The sequence below is a fragment of the Oryx dammah genome, unplaced genomic scaffold, assembly GCF_014754425.2.
Source record: "Oryx dammah isolate SB20612 unplaced genomic scaffold, SCBI_Odam_1.1 HiC_scaffold_1, whole genome shotgun sequence".
Classification (NCBI taxonomy): domain Eukaryota; kingdom Metazoa; phylum Chordata; class Mammalia; order Artiodactyla; family Bovidae; genus Oryx; species Oryx dammah.
Window position 1 is genome coordinate 9716916 of NW_024070185.1, and position 21069 is coordinate 9737984.

At 42.0% G+C, this 21069-nt stretch overlaps 1 protein-coding gene across 1 annotated transcript in view; it reads left to right on the plus strand.

The window, feature by feature from the left end:
- The window catches only part of INTS9 (integrator complex subunit 9), a 129809-nt gene that overhangs the window by 55834 nt on the left and 52906 nt on the right, over positions 1-21069 (plus strand). The window contains exons 5-8 of the mRNA XM_040236071.1: positions 824-963; positions 3018-3104; positions 18623-18743; positions 19494-19628. Of these exons, the coding sequence (XP_040092005.1) occupies positions 824-963; positions 3018-3104; positions 18623-18743; positions 19494-19628 (483 nt within the window). The remainder of the gene's footprint in view (positions 1-823; positions 964-3017; positions 3105-18622; positions 18744-19493; positions 19629-21069) is intronic.

Genomic DNA, 21069 nt, shown 5'->3' on the forward strand with positions numbered 1-21069 from the left:
AGAGAACTGAGCCTTAAAAAGCAGCTAGGGGAACTTCCCTGGTGGTCCAGTGGCTGAGAATCTGCATTCCTAATGCCTGGGTTCCTGGTTCAATCCCTGGTCAAGGGACTAGATCTTGTGTGCTGCAATTAAGACCCAGCACAACCAAATGAATAAGTAAATATTAAAAAAAAAAAAAGAAGCAATTGACCCCCCAAAAAATACTTCATAATTTTTTTTTAAAGGCAGGTAGGGCTTAAATTTATGTAAAAATCGTTCCTTTCTACTAAAAGTTTTCATAAAATTTAAGCGTTATTCTTCACCTGTCTTTTTCCCTGTTCACATGACATTAATAGTGGAGTAAAGGGTAGACTGAGGGTTGTGATTAGGGTAGAATACAAGAGTATAACCTCCGTTTATGACTCTGCCACTACATTTGTTGGAGGGGTTCTCTATCCAGCACTAATGGTCAAGAGTTACCTCAAAAAAAAAAAAAAAAAATAGTTGTCTGCCTCAGTGGACTTTTGAAGAGCTGCTTCCTGTGCGGTGCTCCCTCACAGCTGCTTCCTGTCACCTGGCTCCACCTGTGTCCCGTTGTCATTTATCCTCACACGTCTGCCTCCCAGAACCCTGTTTTAATAAAATCAGCAGCAGTCCTGTCCTGCTGCCCCACGCCAGCACTAGGGAATGTCCCCATATGAGAGACCGGAAACGTTACAGGAACGGCGTCATTGTTCTATAGCACCACAGCCGCTCCTCTGCCTTCTGACAGTGTCATTTTTCAGCCACATCATGCTGATCTGCGTGCCGCGCAGAGATACGTATCACTCCCCTTTCTTTTCAGACCGAGCTAATAGATCTGTCTACAGTGGATGTGATCCTCATCTCTAACTATCACTGCATGATGGCCCTGCCCTACATCACCGAGCACACCGGGTTCACGGGCACGGTCTACGCCACAGAGCCCACCGTTCAGATCGGCAGGTGAGGGCATTTCTTCTTGAGCTGCGAGTGAGTGGCTGGAGAGCTCCTCCCTTCAGCAGTGACTGTCTAATAGTGTGTTGTGCCCAGGGGCACCATTGTTTCCTCCTGAGCAGCTGACCCAGAGAAACAGAATGAATAGACAACTCTGCTGATAAAACAAATGTTCGTTGGAGTTGCCTAGAGATGGATGCTGCAAATAGTGGTCGTTTAGTCTTGGAGAAACAGAAAGAGAGGAACAACTCTTTCGTGCAGACAACACTAATTAGGGGAGGTATCGTTCAGTAGGTGCCACCAAGATGCAATGCAGAGGGCTTTGGGGGAGAAAGGAACACAGCACATTTAAGAAAAAAAGAAAATTTACTAAATTTAGTGCAGACTATAAACAGAGATAGCCTGCAGGATTTCCCTGATGGTCCCGTGGTTAAGACTCCACACTTAAACACTGCAGAGGGCACAGGTTCAATCCCTGATCGGGTAACTAAGATCCCACATGCCAATAAAAGGAAAAAAGAGAGAGAGCGATGGCTGGTAGAAAACAGGATAAGAATTTAGATGAAGTTGTCTGTACTGTTGACAGAGTGAAACTCAAGACCCAATGAAATGAAAACCTCACAGTCTTTCTTTGACTCGGAGAATGCTGTGAGCCAGATGCCAGCCCCTCCCAAGTCTCTGTGGGACAGAAGATTGTTTCAAGTAACCGTAGCATCATTTAGTGAGAAAAAAAAAAATCACGTGAAGAAAATTACCCCAGAACAGAAAGAACTGTGTTGAAGCAAACAACCTAGTATGGTATGAGGTAAAACTATCAAGACCCAAACTACAGGATCTAAGTGCAAAATAGACTCCTAGTTCTAGGTTCTAGAGTCTGGCTGAAGTCCAGCAAGATGGAACCACCAGGAGTGAAACAAAATCTGCCTGTTTGTTGTGTCAAATTTACCATCCTCAGTGTGTACAGAAAAACCGTAGAAGATCTGAGGGAAAGACATAATAGAAACATGAAGGCGATGGCTCAGGTTCAGGGAGAGGAGAAACTGAAAGCATTGTCTGAGAAAGCTAACTCCTGAGGGTGGACAGAGCAGAACGTTCTCCTGAAAGCCACAGCCACAACAGTCATGAGCCTGACCCAGATCTTCGAATGCCAGAACAGGTGCTGCTCCCTTGAGATGAAAGACAGTGATGGTATTAGGAATAAGTAAATAAATGGAAACAAAATGAAGTTTTCCAGCATTCAAAATGCTAATAAATTTATGGCTTGCCAGGCCTATGCGTTTATTGGGAGAGGATTTCAGTCGATATGGAACATCTGTACTGCGTTATATAGGGGAGTCAAGATGTGAAAAGTCTGTTTCTAGCTTTCTGCTCATCCTGTAGCTATCCAGGGTCCTCTCAGCGCTCTGTTCCATGGCTTTCCCAGAGCATGAGATCTTTGACCAGCCGAGTGAGGCATCTCTCAGGTTCCCTCAGATGGCGGTCTGTGGAAATCCAGCTTGCAGTCGCAGAGCCTGTCCTTCGGCAGGTCCTTGAGTTAGAGCTTTAGGATTAGTTTTTAAGAGTGTTCTTGCATGTGGAATTTTGTTCATTCCTAAAACATATATGAATAAAATTTGTTTCACCAGTTTAAAAATGTCCATTTAATGTTGTCATCAAGAAACAATCCTTCCCCTCCCTCTGCCACCACCAAAATCAAATGCTTCATGCTCGTTTAGCTTTTTCTCCTGCTCTGCTTTTAGTTACTTAAATAAAAACAGATCTTAAGAGTGAGAGTAAAACCATAGGTTTAAATATTTCAGCCTTTCGAGATAACCAACACTCCAGGCTTATTTTAAAGGTGAATTAAATCATTTACATTCCGAATTTTTAACATGGAAGTTCAAGACAGAGTCTAAGTTTTTGTTCAGCTTTTATATGAAATGGTGCCCACATTTATATGAAACAGGAAGAAAGATCATTGGGGAGGGGCAGGCAAACAAGCCCATTTCTCTTGACTGTGTTAGAGTGCCGTGTTTTTCTGACTCTCTTTTTGAGTGTTCATCACTTTCCTTGTTTCAACTCAGGCTTCTCATGGAAGAGCTGGTGAACTTCATTGAACGAGTGCCCAAGGCTCAGTCTGCCTCCTTGTGGAAGAACAAGGATATTCAGCGGTGAGCAGTGGGCGGTCTACTCCCCTTGACAGCTGTGGAGGGCAGGGGAAGGGCTTAGCAAAGCAGTCTCAAGTGTTTTCTTGTTTTCTGCTTAGCTTACACTATTAGAACTAAGATTCTCTTTTCCCTATGTTTGATTCAACCAATGTATTTTGAGAGGCAGCCATGCCATATGCAAGGTAGTATGCTAGGTTTGGGTGTTTTGTAAACAGTTGGCTGTCTCTTTGAGGTGCAGAGGGGTTAATGGGAAGTCAGACAATGAAACACGTACATTACAGTCTTGGGTGGCGTGTATTGTAACAGATGCCTGGTCACAAGGCTATAGGCATTCCGAAAATGAAGATGTTTCTTTGCTTAGGGAACTGAGGAGGGACATTCCTTAGGAGATGACAATTAAGGTACATCTCAGAGAAAGAAAAGGACTTCTCCTGATAAAAAAGGTCATAAAGTGGGGTCCAGACAAAGCATGGTAGGATACAGCAGTCTCCAGCCTTTTTGGCACCAGGGACCCATTTTATAGAAGACAGGTTTTCCATGGACTGGCGCGGGGGATGGTTTGGGGATGGTCCAAGTGCACTGCATTTATTGTGCACTTTACTTCCGTTATTATTACATCAGCTCCACCTCAGATCATCAGGCATTAGATCCCAGAGGTTGGGGCCCTGGATGTAGTATATTCAGGAAACAATGAGAAGTCCAGGGTGGATTAGAATTGGTTGAGTACAGAGGGGGAAAGGTGAAATGTCCCTAGACAGGGACACTGGAGCAAAATAATGAAGAGTCTACTGTGTGAAGACTGATTTTTCTGTAATCGGGTGTGGGAAGTCCATCGGGGGAGGTTGACGAGGCAGAGACATGATCACATATCTACTGAGAGGAAGCAACCCTGGAAGCAGCGTGGAGGCTGGATGGGATACAGAGACAGGAGCAGGAAGCCCCGTGGCAGAAACCCAGGCAAGAGACCAGAAGCCTGAACTAAGAAGGCTGTAGAGAAGAATGAAGAGGTGAAGGGAGTGGAAATGCAGTCGAGAAGACAGAGAGGCAGCTTGGTTCCTCTCCTGCACTTATGTTAATGGATAGTAGAGGACACTGGTCAGTGTTAACACACTGCAGCTGGTCACCCCTGCCAGTTGCTGCCCTTAGCCCTCAGCACCTCAGCCCCAGCCCTCCAGGCCTGGCGTCCAGAGTCAGAACTCGTCTGTAATTTCTTAGGTGTGTTCCTTATACTCCTACCCATTCCACTCTCTTCCAGCTACCTCATCACTGAATTCTTTCCCTCTAGGTCCATGATTTGTGAGCCATCTATTACCTAAACTTTAGAATGTCTTGGGTTTTGTGACATTCTTTCTATAAGGATACATGAATATGGATAGGCTTGCCTGGTGGCTCAGACCATAAAAAGTCTGCCTGCCATGCAGAAGACCCAGGTTCAATCTCTGGGTCAGGGAGATCCCCTCCAGGAGGAAATGACAACCCACTCTAGTATTCTTGCCTGGGAAGTACCATGGACAGAGGAACCTGGCAAGCTACAGTCCATGGGGTCGCACAGAGTCAGACACAACTGGTCAACTAATACACACTATGAATATGTAGCTAGGAGAATATGCTTTGTTTGGTTTTTTGCTTATATATATATATTTTTTAATGTGGACCATATTTAAAGTCTTCATTGAATTTGTTACAGTATTGCTTCTGTTTTACATTTTGGTTTTTGGCCCACGCAGCACGTGGGATCTTAGCTTCCCAGCCAGGGATCAAACTTGCACCCCTGGCATAGGAGTGGGGATCAGGTCTTAGCCACTGGACCACCAGGGAAGTCCCTGCTTTGTTTTTATACTGTGACTGCCTCAGAGATGAGAATATAAGTCTCCTCCATGCATTCCTTTATCATATGTGTTATTTATCTTGTTTAACTTATGTAGCACTTGTTATGTGCCTGACCCTCCTCTCAGTGTTTTCTTTAATTCACTTAGTTCTTCAACATGATCGTTTTGCAGAAAACAGGCACAGTGAGGATAAGTAACTTGTTCGGCTCAACCAACTAGTGGGTGGTAGTATTTGGATTCAGACCCAGGCAGCTGGGCTTGTCTGGATCCCAACACTGAGCTGCTAACTACTGTGCTGGGCGGCCCCTCAGCCGTTACAGGCCTCTCCTGCAGAGCGTGTGAGCCCCTCGTTGATGGAAGAACGCATAAGAGGGCACATCTCCTGTGTTTCATGGGTCTTTGTGTCTCCGTTTCCTTGACTGGGGACATGGTATCTGACTTGTCATTAGAAAACACTTGGTAGACGCGTGCGTTTGAGTCTTCCCAGTACACGTGGCTGCCTTCCTTGATCTGCCAGCTTAGTACAGGTCCCCTCCTGTCCCGAGTACGTTCGTATTCTCAGCTTCCTTCCTCCTGCCCATCACATACCTCCTCCCCTTTTTTCCCCTCTCCTGTCTGCCCACTGGCCCACACTTGTCCCAGTTCCTCTCTTCATCCCCCTCCTTAGAAACCTGAGGAGTTTGTTTTCACTTGCTGTGGAACACGTACACCTTGGCTCCCCTCACTTCCTCCTTTTAAATTTATACCCTTAAATATTCTGCCATGAAGAATTTTGGCACACCAGTGATGATGTTCAAAGGTCACTGTTTCCTGATTCCCAAACCCTGGACATCCAAGTCCTTATTTTGCCTTTTTGTTTGTGACCTTGGACAGAATCCTTGGCAGTGGTCTTTGCTTCCCATTCTTTGTAAAATACAAGATAACTGGCTCACCGAAAAAAATACCATCATATTTTAGGGGAAAAGGTGAATTGAACTTGAAGGAGCATAGGGCTAGGGAGGGGGCCTAAAAGTAATTTCCTAAGGTGCTTTAGGATGTCTGTTTTTTTAAAAAGGTGCTGCTGCTGCTGCTACTAAGTCGCTTCAGTCGTGTCCGACTCTGTGCGACCCCATAGACAGCAGCCCGCCAGGCTCCGCTGTCCCTGGGATTCTCCAGGCAAGAACACTGGAGTGGGTTGCCATTTCCTTCTCCAGTGCATGAAAGTGAAAAGTGAAAGGGAAGTCGCTCAGTCGTGTGCGACTCTTAGCGACCCCATGGATTGCAGCCCACCAGGCTCCTCCGTCCATGGGATTTTCCCAGCAAGAGTACTGGAGTGGGGTGCCATTGCCTTCTAGTTGAAATAAAACCTTGAATCTGTTATCTCGCCACCTGGTGGGCAAAATCCAGAAACTGTTGAGAGGTAGCTTGGTAGAGAAGAAAGGATAACTTGGACCAATCAGAGACTGTATTTCATTACTTCATGTATCCTGAGCATAGTTCTGATCCCCGTCAAGCATTTTGTTTTGGTTTCTGAGCGTGAGATGAGCCATAGTTACTGATAGGGAAAGAGAAGAGTCTGATTATTGGAAAGATTACACCAAGGTGACAGACAATGAAGCAAGCCATGTTCTCTTTCTTTTTTCTCTTGAAGAAATTCAGCATAAATATTATAACTGGTAGAAAAATGTGAGGAGCTGTTTTGTAATTGACATAAGACAAAAGAGTTCTCTCAAAACAGTCACCCAGAATTTCATCTCATGCCAGAATACTAAAAGCGTTTCATGTGAACATTTATGCTGAAGGATTTACACCCCTTGAAAAGTTCCCTGTCTCATAAGCCAGATGATATCATATGTCCCAAGACACTGTGACAGACTCTATTGCGAATCACTGTTTGCTTGCTGTCACTTAGTACAGTGACCAAATGATACAGCTGTATCTTTTCTTTATATCTCAATTTATTTTTTAATTCCTGCATTCCCCTTGCTCCATTCCTATAAAATAGGGTTCACAAACTCAGAAACCTCTAGGGATGAGAAAGGGGTAGGTAAGCACAGGAGTGGGGTTGGCTGCCAGGAACCATGGCCTGGTGACCACACCTCTCCGAAGGGGCAGCTGACATACAACTTCAGCAGTTTTGGCCATATGGGAAAGCGAGCCCATCACTGCCAAAACCTGATTTTTTTTTTTTTTTAATGAGAAGCTCAGGATCTGGATGTTTCACATGTGACTTTTTTTCCCCCTACCTTTTAAAAAGTTGGCTCTCACATTAAAATAAAATTCTGGATAAACAGCTCAAGCAGAACACTTCCATGAGTTGGATTCAAGCCCCTAATTTTTGATCTAAACATTATACAAGCTGTCTCATGGTTAAGTGTTTAAAATTAATGCATCTTAGTAGCTTAAGTTACTCATAAGACCATCAACCAAAAAAACAATACATGAAAATCTTTCAGACTCATTGGTTTCTGACAAATTCCCTTAAATCATGGGAAGTTAGTTTGAACTAGCATTTGATTTAGTATTGGTGTGTTTACCAACCCGCCATCCCCCCAAAAAAACCATTACACTTGCTTTTTGGCAGCTGTCAGACTCAGTTGACGCTGCTCCTTGGGATTTATTTAGAAGTTAGCTATCCTTCTTCCTCATTTTGACATTGCAGCTTACACTTCTTGAGAGATTTTTGAAGGGTAGGGAAAGGAGAATCCCCTACCATAAAATTTTTGAGCCTCTGACATTCCCGTATACACTTCAAAATTTAGGTTTTTAATGGGAAATTTTAAAGAACAATATTGCACTGAAGAAACTAACCCATCCTCTAATATTTTTTATGTAAGTGTAGCATTTTTTGTAAGACTAGAAATCTACAATCATAATTAAGAGACTAAATCATTACAGGATATTGTCATAATCCTCTGACTAGCATTAAGGATTTATGCATCGATATATTCCTCACTGAAATGTTATGGCAATTTTCAGTACTCAGCAGCTTAAAATGTGGGTTTATACCTTATAGAAGACAATTTAAAAAAAAAAAGCATATTATACTTGAAGTTCCTCTGTTCTGACACTCCTTGGGTATTTATAGATGAGTTTATCAGGTCTCACTATGTAGTAGGAAGAAAATTAAAGCTATGGGCTTAGAGGTCAAATAGACTGATGTTTGAATTTCAGATCTGCTTTTTGGCCGCAGAAGTTTATCTCTTCTAGGCTTTGTTTTCTTGTTTATATGATAGGAATAGTATTAGCAACGTCACAAGGTTGTTGTGAGGACTAAATGAGTAATACAAGTAAAGTCCTTAAAGCAGTGCCAGGCACAAAATAGGTGCTCAGTGAACACCAGCATCCTTTCTCTCTTTAATGATACATGTGGCTCACAGCACCCCCTTTCAGTAACCATCACACATCTGTGTTCCTCAGCCTTACTTACCTTTCAGCACTGCCTTTCCTAGTGAGAGCAACATATTTAGTATAGCAGAAGGGAAGTTATTTTCCTAATCCGCCTGTTGATGATTGTTAGCAGTATCATTCAGATTCTGGGACTCAGTCTTCTTTTCTGTAATATAGGAGAATTGAATTGAACACAGTTCGCTTATGTTAGAGTTTTTAAAGATGTCTTTAAGCAGGTTCTCAGAGAGTGGTCGGAGAAGGCAATGGCACCCCACTCCAGTACTCTTGCCGGGAAAATCCCATGGACGGAGGAGCCTGGTAGGCTGCAGTCCATGGGGTCGCTAAGAGTCAGACACGACTGAGCAACTTGACTTTCACTTCTCACTTTCATGCATTGGAGAAGGAAATGGCAACCCACTCCAGTGTTCTTGCCTGGAGAATCCCAGGGACAGCGGAGCCTGATGGGCTGCCGTCTATGGAGTCGCACTGAGTCGGACATGACTGAAGCAACTTAGCAGCAGCACAGAATGGTGGTACTTTGATGGCGTCATCACAACTTTGCAGTTCCAGAAACTTAGTCACTTCATTTCACTTAGAGTCAGTTAGTCTCTGAGGGGCAGGTTCAGCCTGACTAAACTCCCAGGATACTGACTGATAGACAAAAACTCCATTTAATTACTTTATCCTGAGAACTAGTCCATCTGCCTAGGACTCTGTTTTGGGCACCAAGTCCACTTAAAGAGATCAAATTATAGATAAGAGGGTTTTGATAAGCAGAAAATGAAAGCAGAGATAGTTTAGGCCCTCTCAAGAATTATTTATGTCATGCTTTGGTAGCCTAAGCAAATGCCTTTGTGCTTTTAGGAGAGAAATTGATCTAAAACAAAAATCAAGGTTTATAATCTGATTTCAGTTTAGTATTAAGAAATTATCAGGTTTTGCTTTTGGTAAATTCCATAAAGATCATCAGGCTTCCCTGGAGACTCAGTAATAAAGAATCTGCCTGCCAGTGCAGGAGACTCAAGTTTGATCCCTGGGTCAGGAAGATCCCCAGGAGAAGGAAATGGCTAATCTCCAGTATTCTTGCCTGGGAAATCCCATGAACCGAGAAACCTGGCGGGCTACAGCCCGTGGGATCACAAAGAGTCGGACACAACTGAGCAGCTAAACAACAAAAGCAATAAAGAGCATCAGCCCACTGACACATCTCTATCCTCCCACCACCTCCTTGTATATTAAGCACACTTCACTATAATAAGAGGAAACAAATTTTTTCTGCTTCTTTTCTTCTTTGTATTCTGTTCTTATATTTATTTTGTTCATTCAGTCATTCATTCATCAAACACTTAGAAAAAGCCCAACCACTGTTTTATTTTTAAGCTTTTAAGTGGTCCCTGTGGACCTAAAAGTCTTGCTCTTTTATGAAAACACATGATCTTGTGCTGGTAGGATGGAAGAACAGACAACAGAGTTCTGGCGTGATGTGAAGCCCTGAGGAAAAATGTTTATTAAGCACTCAAGTGTGATAAGAACAAAACAAAACAATGAAATCTTTTAGAAAGTACTTATTAAACATTTAGACTCTGAGAACTTGACTTTGATAAATTAGAAAGCCAGCAAAAGCAGAACTAGTTCCCACTGGGTTTCCTTATCCGACTTATCCTTAATCAGCCAATAATCCTAATGGCTTTGAATGGCTCTGTAAAGGCCTCTCTATAATTATGGCCTCAAGCGTAAGTTTTAGGGAAAGCTGAATTAGACGAGATGTTAGGAGATAGAAGGAGAAAGGGACCATATAACTTGAAAGAGTAAAAATGGTGTTAGCGAAGGGAATTTGGGGGTAGAAACAGGAAACTCAGAGGACTTCAGTCTTGTTTGTTGATTAACTCCCGAGGGCCTGGCATTATGATAAGTTTGTAGGGAAATGCTCCCCAAAGTTTAAGGCATAGTACCTGTATCCAAGGAGCTTGTTGAGCAAAGAATAGGTACAAAGTGGCAAGACTCGGGCCGGGCTTGGCAGGTTATGCAGGATTTGAATGAGGAAAGAGGTCATTCTAAGATAAGAGAATATTGTGGGCAAAGACATGGCAACACGGCACGATTGAGAGGGGACTGGCTAGGTTACAATTATCCAGTGATCTCCAAGAGGGAGAGAGACGCATTGCCAGCTAAAAGAATATTCAAAGACTGTTCTTTTGGAAAAGCCAACGATACATTTGACTGATTTCCTGGTTGAAGTCTTTTGTCTAGCAGATAGAAAATTTATCAAAATTGTTTGTGAAAACATAGTCACCAAACCTATGTGATAAAGGAAACGTCTAGATGTTTCCAATAGAGAAATGACAGTTAATTAGTTTTAGATCTGAAAGTAGTGTAGTCCGTATATAAGGTACCAGAATAAGATATCGACAGAATTTAAGCATAAGAGTAAGGGGGAGGAGTTCATAGGCACTGAATAATCATAGATATATAATGCTAATAGTATAGTCTACATATACACGTGTGTGTATGATTACTCATTCACTGTGGTCTTCAACAGTTTTTGAAGGAAACATTTTACCGTCCAGTTAGATTTATGAAGGGAAGGAAAGAGATCAGGTGAATTATTCAGTGTTGCAACAAAAGCAAAAATCAGATTTACATTGGATATGATGTCCGTGCTGCAGATGCTCTGTACAGTTAGAGTCTGTAAAAATGTCATTGACCAGACCTGAGGAAAGACCAAACTTAGTTGAAAACAGTGCCTCTGTACCAGAGCACGGCCCAAGATGCTTCCTAATTTATTAGTAGCTGGGTCTCCCACCAGGCCACCCTTTTCTCAGGCTTCACTAGGAGGATCCCCTTCTTGGCTCATTCATGTCAAGGTTGGAAGGATTCAGTTCCTTAGGGACGTCGGACTGAAGCCTCCCTTGGGTCCTTGCCACATGAGCCTCTCCTCAGAGCATCTCAGAGCATGGCAGCTGGCTGCATCAGAGCAAACAGGAGGCCAGAGGAGAGATTGTGGACAAGAAGGAAGTGCAGTCCTTTGTAACCTAATCTTGCAAGTGACTGCTTGTCACCTTTGTCATCTTCTCGTCACTAGAAGCTAGCCGGTAGGTCCAGCCTACATCTGGTGGGAGGAGCTCACACAAGGGGGCAAGTATGGGAGGTGGGGAGCCTAGGAAGCTGTGTCAGAAGCTCCCTGTCACTCATCCTAAGCTGAGCAGGTCAGACTTGAGACCAGAGTCGTGGGAGACCTGCCTTGACCTTGCTCTTCTGGCTTACTGATCAGTTTCTCCCAGATGCTTACCACCTCGCATGCTTTCTTAGGGCTCACCTCTCCCCAGACTTAGCAGTGAGCTTCAGATAATACAGACACATGGATCAATGGAACCAAGTAGACAGCCCAGAAATAAACCAATGTACCTAAAGTCAGTTAAAGAATGTGCATCTGATCTAGCTGGCATGTGACTTGTTAGCACAGTCTCTAGTAGCGGTGTCTCTATGGTAGGGCCTCGGCAGAGCTGAGAGCAATTAAAACAGGTCCAACTGAGATGAAAGATGTGGTTAGGCATCATTATCACTGTAGCCACTCACATAATAACCGTCCAGTTCGGGTGACAAGTTAAGAAACTCCTGCTCATACTCAGCCCAAAGGAAAAAGTCTTTATTCTTAATGAAGGGCAGTCCTGGGAAGCCCAAGCCATAGGGCCTCCTGATCTCAAGGAATTTAAAGGAGGCACTAAAGCAGGGCTTCTCAGGTGGCTCAGTGGGGAGAGGAAAAAAAAAACTCACCTGCCAGTGCGGGAGACAATAGGTTTGATCCCTGGATCAGGAAAGATCCCCTGAAGGGAAAAAAGGCAACCCACTCCAGTATTCTTCCCCAGAAAATTCTGTAGACGGAGGAGCCTGGCGAGCTGTAGTCCATGGGGTCGCAAAGAGTTGGACATGACTGAGCCCAGATACTCACTCTAAGCAGGGGAGTAACTTTGGTTCTTCCTTGAGACTCTCTAGAGCAGTGCCTGGGCCACTCAAGTTCAGTGTTAGGTTCATCTAAAGAAATTGCCCTGGGTTAAAGTCCACTACGGTATTGTTGGACAGTGCTTGTTCTGGGGCAGCAGTGGCTGTTTATGTTCGGGAAGGTTGGAGAGAGTCCTCACTCAGCCTCTGTTCTATGGCTGACACTTCTGTGCGTTCTGCCCTTCACTCCTCACAGGACAGCTCTAAGAGGGAGGTGATACTCTCCTTTTTCACTAATGAGGAGACTGAGGCTCACAGGTAAAGAGGCAGTGCTGAGATTTACATCCAGACAAGTCTAAATTGTCTGCTCTTCCCCTGGTGTACCTCTGAGAGAAAGCTCTCCTTCCTCAGCGGGTGGAAGATAGCAGCGGGGGTGAGGAAGGAGACAGAAGTGTCGGTGGCGGCCCCTTGCCATGAACCTGCTCCAGAGAGGGCTTCTGTGCCACTTCCTGGGCTCTGAGACTCCGTCAGCCATCTTCTCAGCACATGGGATGTGCACCTGGCCCAGACGGGTGTCACAAGACCTGAGAAAAGGTGATAGGTCACCTAGATTTTAAAGCAGGAGTGAGGCGTCCCCAGTGGCTCAGTGGTAAAGAATCCACCTGCAGTGCAGAAAATGCAAGAGACGCGAGTTCAGTCCCTGGGTTGGGAAGACCCTCTGGAGGAGGGCATGGCAATCCACTCCAGGATTCTTGCCTGGGAAGTCCCATGAGCAGAGGAGCCCGGTGGGCTTCCATCCATGGGGTCACAGAGAGCCAGACGCAACTGAGCATGCACGCACGTTGTCCACACAAAATAAGTGGACAGTGGAATGTTACAGCTTTGAGGGAGCCTGGCACTTAGAGAGCTCCTTATATAGTTCAGTGGGTAGAATGTAGGCTGAGGCAGGACCATGATAAAGAAAAGCCTTATAAGTCATACTGAGAGCCTTCAGTTTTATCCTGAATGTAATGGTGAACCATTAAATTGGAGGAGGAGGGGGGGGGGGGGAGAGAGAGAGTGTGTGTGTGTGTGTGTGTGTGTGTGTAGAGATTTGCATTTTCAGTGTATCTTTTAGCCCCTTCTGGGAGGGAAGACAAGTATGCAGGCAAGGATGACTTATCACGGTTTTCCATGTCTCCTTTTTTGCCTTGTACTGTTGTAAAAAATTTTTCAGACTAGGTTCCTGTGAGCCAAGGCCTTTATGTTATACCTATTCAATTCCTTACAGGACTTGAGTACTATGGCCATAATCAGAGCTAAGTAAATATTTATTGACTCAATATTGTGAAACCTAAATCAGTTCACTCTATAGAGGACAGGTACATGAAATAAGAAAATCTTCACCTGTTTATGCAGAAGGTAACAAGGATTGTTGTTATTTTGTTGCTGCAGAAACAAAGATGAAGAGAGTTGGACCTACATGACCTGTGTGCTGTTTTTACTGAATCTCTGTTCCATGTTTACATTATTATGACCATGGAAATACAATTCACTGGCCATATAACATTGTTAGGATTTTTTTTTTCTTGCACAACTTTCTGTTTTCCCTTGAGTTAGTAATGATCTTGTTTGTTTATTTGCTTAGTTTTCTGTGTGCATATATGCTCTATTGCTCAGTCACATCCAACTATTGATGACCCCTTGTCTATAGCCTGCGAGGCTCCTCTGTCCATGGGATCTCCCAGGCAAGAATTCCAGAGTAGGTTGTCATTTCCTTTTGCAGGGGATCTTCCTGACCCAGGGATCAAACCCGCGTCTCCTGCATTGGCAGGTGGATTCTTAACCACTGAGCCACCTGGAAAGCCCTTACATATTGTATTACTAATTGATCTCTAACCTTTCCCCCATTTGTCTGAGTCTCTCCTCAGTATGTGGAGACTTGATGAGTAGTCTGACAATTTTATCTTCCTGTTCTAGAAGTCCCCTCCCTGAGTCTTCACTCTTACCCCGTCTGGTGTCAGATGCTCTTGGGACTGCTACTCAGCATTCAGTCTGGGACTTTCTCCACCTTGATCCTATAGATTCCTTCACCCTTTTCTTCTGTTAGAAGCTCTATTTTCTGGGCCTTTCTTTTTCTGGTTTACACCATCATTTTTCCAGATACTTCCTCCACCAGCTCCCTGAAAAAGAGTGCATGAGAAGTAAATTTTCTGTGACCCTGCACATCTAAAATGTCTGCATTCTACCCTCACACTCCGATAGAAATGCAAACTAGATGTAGTTTGCTCATAGAATTTTTAAAGTATTGCACTATTTTCTTCTGTCTCCCAGAAGTGCTGTTGAAAAGCCCAGTGTTATTAAGGCTTGATCTCCTGTATGTGTGCTGCTTATTCCTCTGTGGAGACTTTTAGAATCTTCCCCTTGTCCTTAAAGTTTATGACGGTGTGTCTTACTTAAAGATAGTTTACACTCATGGACTGAGCTTAGTGTGTCCTTTCAGTCTAGAAAAGGGTCGGCAGCTATGGTGAAGTACCTGTTTCGTGTCTGAATCTGGCCTGCCACTATTTTTGCAAAATAAAGTTTTATTGGCACACAGACACACTCATATCATTGTGGTGTTACATGGCCAAGTTGAATAACTTGACAGAGACTGTATGTGGCCTCCAGAGTTTAAAGCATCTGTGGCCCTGTATCTAAAATGTTTGCTGACCCTCAATCTAGAAAATGGAGAATTTCAATTCTGGTTTAAAAAATAAATTTTTCCCCCCTTCTAAAATTCCTTTTTTCAATTTTTGTGTATTTTTCAGAACTCATGTTATTTGAATGTTGAACCTCCTGGACTGACGCTCAAATACTTCTCTCTCCTCTTTACGATCACTTTGTTTTGTTATTCTGTCTGGGAATTTCTTTTATCTCCCAACCTTCCTATGAATTTTTTTTTTGTCTCTGCTACTTATTTCTTGTTTTGACATAAATTTTTCTATATTTTTAAATTAACCTTTTTATATTGTAATAAAAAACACAGATACCAAAAAAACCCACAAAACTTGATATATAGTTAACAAATTATTATACAGCAGCTACCCCCTATAAACACCACCTAGGTTAAGAGAGAGAAAATGTCTGGTAACTCAAAAGCCATGCCTCTCTGCGCCAGTCTAATCGCAGCGCAGGCTGACACATACATAGAGCGTGGATTCCAGCCCATCACCACATCACCCTTCTTGCAGCTCAGATTGTCCCGTCAGTGAAAGCATATTCAGTTTATCCACTATGTCCTTTTGTTGCATCGTTTGTAGTTTTTGATAGTTTGCTTGTTATCTAACGTAGCAGGATGTCTAAGACTCCTCTTTTACGTTCCTATATCTTGAATCATCCATTTCTCCAGGAAACTCTGGATTCTTTTAGTGGGAAATGGGATTTTGAGCTCCCATTCTGGTTGCTAACAATGCTCACTGATACTGGATTGGTCAGTTGTTTCGAGGCCTTTTTGGAGGACAGAGAATATATTTTTTTCTTCTGCTTTTATACTTTTACTGTGTCTATCTTGTCAGAACATGTAGCCGTTACATACTGTCCTCTCTCCCTTCCAACTTCATTTGGCCTTTCTCCTCAAGGAACTCTGCATTTAATACTATCAACCCCTGTATTGATGTTTCTACTGTAGTCAGTTTGGGTTGTGTGAAACTCATTCTGCAGATGATATATCAGGATGGAATCATGAGAACTGTATTGTATGAGTTCTTGCTGGTTAATAATTGTTTTTCTGTGCTCTGTGACCTTGAAAGTCAGTTTTGCTAAATATGTAATCCTTGGCTTGCATTTTCTTTCACTGAGTCTCTTAAATATGTTTCTCTATTTTATTCTAGAAAAAACCATTGAAAACTATTGAAAACCGATGTAGTCTTTTCTTGTTTTCCTTGTAAATAACTTGCCCTTTTTGCCTCCATGCCCAAAGATTTTTCTCTGTAATCTAAATATTTTCCCAGAATATATCTGATGTTAGTTATTCTGGGTTAGTATTCTCGAGTCTGCATTGGGTTCTTTCAGTGCGTAGTTTCTTTTTATTTCTAATCACGGTTTTTGGTATTCTGTTACCTTGCTTGGATTTCTTTGAGGGACTCCTGTTGCCTATATGTTGCATCTGTCTTTGCTCTCTTGGCATATCTGTTGTGTTTATCCACTCCTATGTGTCTTTCAGTTTAGTCTTCATTCCTGAATTCTTACTAAATTTCTAATTCTTTATGTAGTTCTCTTCCTTCGTTTTTAAGCTTTTCTGATTTCTTCATTTATATGGGTCTTTTGTGTCTTGAATATCTTTTTAACGTTTTTAGCTTATTTTGAAATCTTGTTTTGTTGGCATGCTTTCATTGTATAATATCATATTTTCATTTATGACATTTTCATTTATTTCTTTTCATTCTTTAATGACTCTTCACCCTTTTTAGTAGAAGTCTCTTCTCATTTCTTAGGTACACTCTTTTATTTATCTGAGAATAATGATTGTTATTTTCTACCAACCTAATTTATTTCCTCTCCTTCCTCCATTTGTTTTGGCCTTTATCATTTTAGAGGCTTTATTCAAATACATGGTGATCCTTGGTTATTGGTTCATATTTAAGAATTAGACAGTTTTTTTTTAAAAAGCTACTTGGAAACTCTGTGTGCCAGGTCTTGTTGAATTCTAGACTACCATAACATAGTCTGGTTAGGTAATTTCACTGTAAAACCCCAATGTCAGTCAGTATCTTTTCATTGAGGGGTTTTTTTGTGTGTGTGCGTTTTGTTTGTTTTGTTTTTTTTTTTGGTTTTTTTTTTTTTTGGTGCTGATCTTGTTTTTCAGAGAAGGTTCTAGTCTCCTACCCTGCAGGGTATAAGATTAACTGATAGTGCTCTGCTCTAAGGATAAGAAAATCATCCCTCTCAGTGTGTAAACTTTTGCATAAGGAGGTTGCTTCCAGGTGATGCTGGTTTCCCCTAGTCCAGACTCTCAGTTTTATTCTCCCTGAGAACAGTCTCTCGTGACATGCCTGGGAGGGGAAGGGGCAATTGCTGAGCTATGGATTAGGTGAGGAGAATTAGTAAGTTCTATTTCTTAATCAGTTTTTTCTAGGAATTTTCTTGTTTTTAGGCTCACCTTTAACCTCAAGACATACCTGTTGTTTCCCATTGCTGAGCTTTTTGTGAGTTCTGCAGTATAAATTAAGTGACTTGAACTTTCCTGGGTCTGCAAAAATCAGTCATTATTTGTCTTTCTACTTTCTAAAATGCTGTTGCTATTAGCTCTCCTCTCATCTCTTTGTCTTAAGGGCCAGTTTTGTGTGTGTGTGTGTGTGTGTGTGTGTGTGTGTGTAATTCTTTACTATTATTCAGTGTCAGTTTAGGAGATAGAACAGAGCTAATGCACAGGTTCCATTCTCTGGAAATCCCTTCACCTGTATCATACAGAGAATCTCAGAGAAGTCACTCTTTAGGTCTATTCTTATTTGTGTTTGAGCAAAATAATATTGGATAAAATGTCTTTCTAATGACACATTTTTGTTTGTTTTAATGATTGCTCCTGATGCTGGTCTGAAAAGTTGCAAAATGTGTTTTATTTTCCTCTTTCTGCCAAGCCTCAGATGTGTTTAACCTAGTTCTTTTCTATAACTTTGCAGGCCCACGAGTAATGTTTATCTCATTTATCTTTTTTGAACAGGGAAGAGAATGTGAGAGGTTATACAGAAATGCTCTATATTAAGAGATATAAGCCCTTAGGATAGCCACTAAGGAAATAACTTTTAAAAAAGTGAAAAATCATGAAGGGATTTAAGAAGCTACATCAGAAAATATTCACTTACTATTTTTAAAAATCAGTGGAGGAATAGAACAAAAAAAGATGTGATATATAAAAAACAAAAATTAAATTGGTAAACATAAGCCAACTATTATATTAATATATCAGTAGTAACATTAAGTGTGAATGGCTCAGATGACCAAAATTATCACATGGGTTTAAAAAGACAAAAGAGAAGATCCCGCTATATGCTGGATAAGCAAAATCAAGAGTAGAAAAACAATGGAGAAAAATCAATGAATCCAAAAGTTAGTTCTTTGAAAGGATCAACAAAACTACCAGCCCTTTAGCTAGATTGACCAAGAAAAAGGGAGTTCAGCTCAATTCAGTCGCCCAGCCGTGTCCGACTGTTTGCCACCCCATGGAGAGAATACTGCAATTACTAGAATCAGAAATGAAAGAGGGGAGAGTGCTGCCAACCTTACAGAAATAAAAATAATTATAAAGGAATGTTCATCCTGTAAACATCGGGATATGCCAATAGGTTGGACAGCTTAGACAAAATGGGCAAGTTATTTGAACAGTATTCTCTGTTCATAAGAACTGACTTGATGATCTATTTCCAGGCTCCTGCCTTCTCCTCTCAAGGATGCAGTGGAAGTCTCGACCTGGAGAAGATGCTATACTATGCAGGAGGTGAACTCTGCCCTTAGTAAGATCCAGCTGGTGGGATATTCTCAGAAAATTGTGAGTGTTAATACAATTTTCCTCATTAATGAATGCTTTTGATTCTTTGGAAGGATTCTATCGTTCCCTTTTTTAAGCTAGTCAGTCACTATAAGTCTTGTACTAGTACATGGTGGAAAGAAAACATCTGTTATTTTCCTCCATCCTTCCCAGGTTCTTAGTGGTGCCCTCTCCTAAACCTTATATTCCCCATCACTCATTAGCATATAATAAGTTAGGGGGGAAAAGTGCATCTCATCCTGTTTACTTTAGAACAGTGACACCACTTTACAGGTTTTGGGTTTGTGAAGTAGAAAACAACATCGAAGGGATCAAGAAATAATTTGGCACATATGACTTTGAGCTCTGATCATGATGAGGGTTCCCATTCCTGTTAACTGTGGCCCAGAGCCACTTTTTACAGAACAACCGAGATATTAATTCCTAGCCTGAAATGGGCTTAAAAAAAAAGAAGAAAAAAACCTAAGTATTTATCTCTTTGGCCTATATCATAATGTATCATCTCTGCCTTTTAATGGGTGCCTGGTGACATGTGGATGGACTGAAATTCTCAGAAATGTGATAAGTAAAAGACTGTAAGATGTGTCTGTCCCATGGTCTCCACCATCTTTCTGTTCTTAAACTTTATGATTCACCTGAAAGTAGTTTCTAAGTGGAGAAGGATTTCCTGTTTTTTTTTCTCTGCAAACTTAACTGGCCTGACTGCACTACTGAAAGTTCAGCACACATTCTTACATTGTTCTTTTCTAGGAGCTTTTCGGTGCGGTCCAGGTGACTCCTCTAAGCTCTGGCTATGCCCTTGGAAGCTCCAACTGGATCATCCAGTCCCATTATGAGAAAGTGTCTTATGTCTCTGGATCCTCCTTGCTTACCACGCACCCACAGGTAACTGTAAATTCTCTTGTAACAACTCAGATTCACAGTTGAAAGTGAAGTCGCTTAGTCATGTCTGACTCTTGGCGACCCTATGAACTGTAGCCCACCAGGCTCCTCCACCCACAGGATTTGCAGGCAGGAATACTGGAGTGGGTTGCCGTTTCCTTCTCTAGGGGATCTTCCTAACTCAGAGGTCAAACTTGGATCTCCCGCATTGCAGGCAGACTGTCTGAGCCACCAGGGAATCCCTAAATTTTCGGTAACTTACCCTAAATTCAGAATGTTTCCAGAGTGGCGTCAGCTCTCTGTCATTTTTTATTTATTTATTGGTTTCTACAGTAGGTCCTTCTTGGCTGTCTAAGTAGAACAGTGTGTATGTGTCAATCCCAAACTCCCAATCTATCACTTCGCCCAGCCCTCCCGGCCATAACCATAAATTGATTCTGTAAATCTCTGAGGCTGCTTCTGTTTTGTAAATAAGTTCATTTGTATCTGTTTAGATTCTACGTGTAAAGCAGTATCATACGGCATTTGTCTTCTCTGTCTCAGTGACTTCACTCAGTGTGATAATCGCGAAGTCCATCTGTGCTGCTGCAGATGGCATTGTTTCCTTCTTTTTCATGGCTGGGCAGCATCCCACTGTGTGTATTCACCACACCTTTGTCCATTCTTCTGTCCGTGGGCTTCTAGGTTGCTTTCATGCCTTGGCTGTTCTGAATAGTGGTGCAGTTAGCACTGCGGGCCGTGCATCCTTCCCGAGCCATGTTTTCTCTGGATAAAAGCCCATTCCCCAGGAATGGGATTGTTGGATCATGTGATAACTTTTTTTTGTTGTTAAGAAACCTCCATACTGTTCCCCATAGTGGCTGGACCAGTTTACATTTCCACCAACGATGTAGGAGGATTCCCTATTCTCTACTTCTTCTCTACCATGTATTGTTTGTAGACTTTTTTGATAATAGCCATTCTGACAAGTTTGAGGTGGTATCTCACTATAGTTTTGGTTTGTGTTTCTCTAATAATTAGTGAGGTTGCACATCTTTTCATGGGCCTGTTGGCCATCTGTATATATTTGGAGAAATGTCTGTTTAGATCTTCTGTTCATTTTTTGATTGGGTTGTTTCTTTTGGAGGTATAAAACTTCATGAGCTTTTTTCTCATTCTGTGGGTTGTCTTTTTTTTTTTTTCCTTGTGATTTCCTTTGCTGTGAAAAAGCTTTTGAGTTTAATTAGCTCCCATTTGTTTGTTTTTGTTTTATTTCCATTATTCTGGGAGATGGATCAAAAAAAGATATTGCTGCAGATTATGTCAAAGAGTGTTGTGCCTATGTTTTCAGAGTTTTTATAGTATCCAGTCTTACATTTAGGTGTTTAATCCATTTTGAGTTTATTTTTGAGTATGGTTTTAAAGATTGTTCTGTCTTCATTTTTTTTAACATGTAACTGTCCAG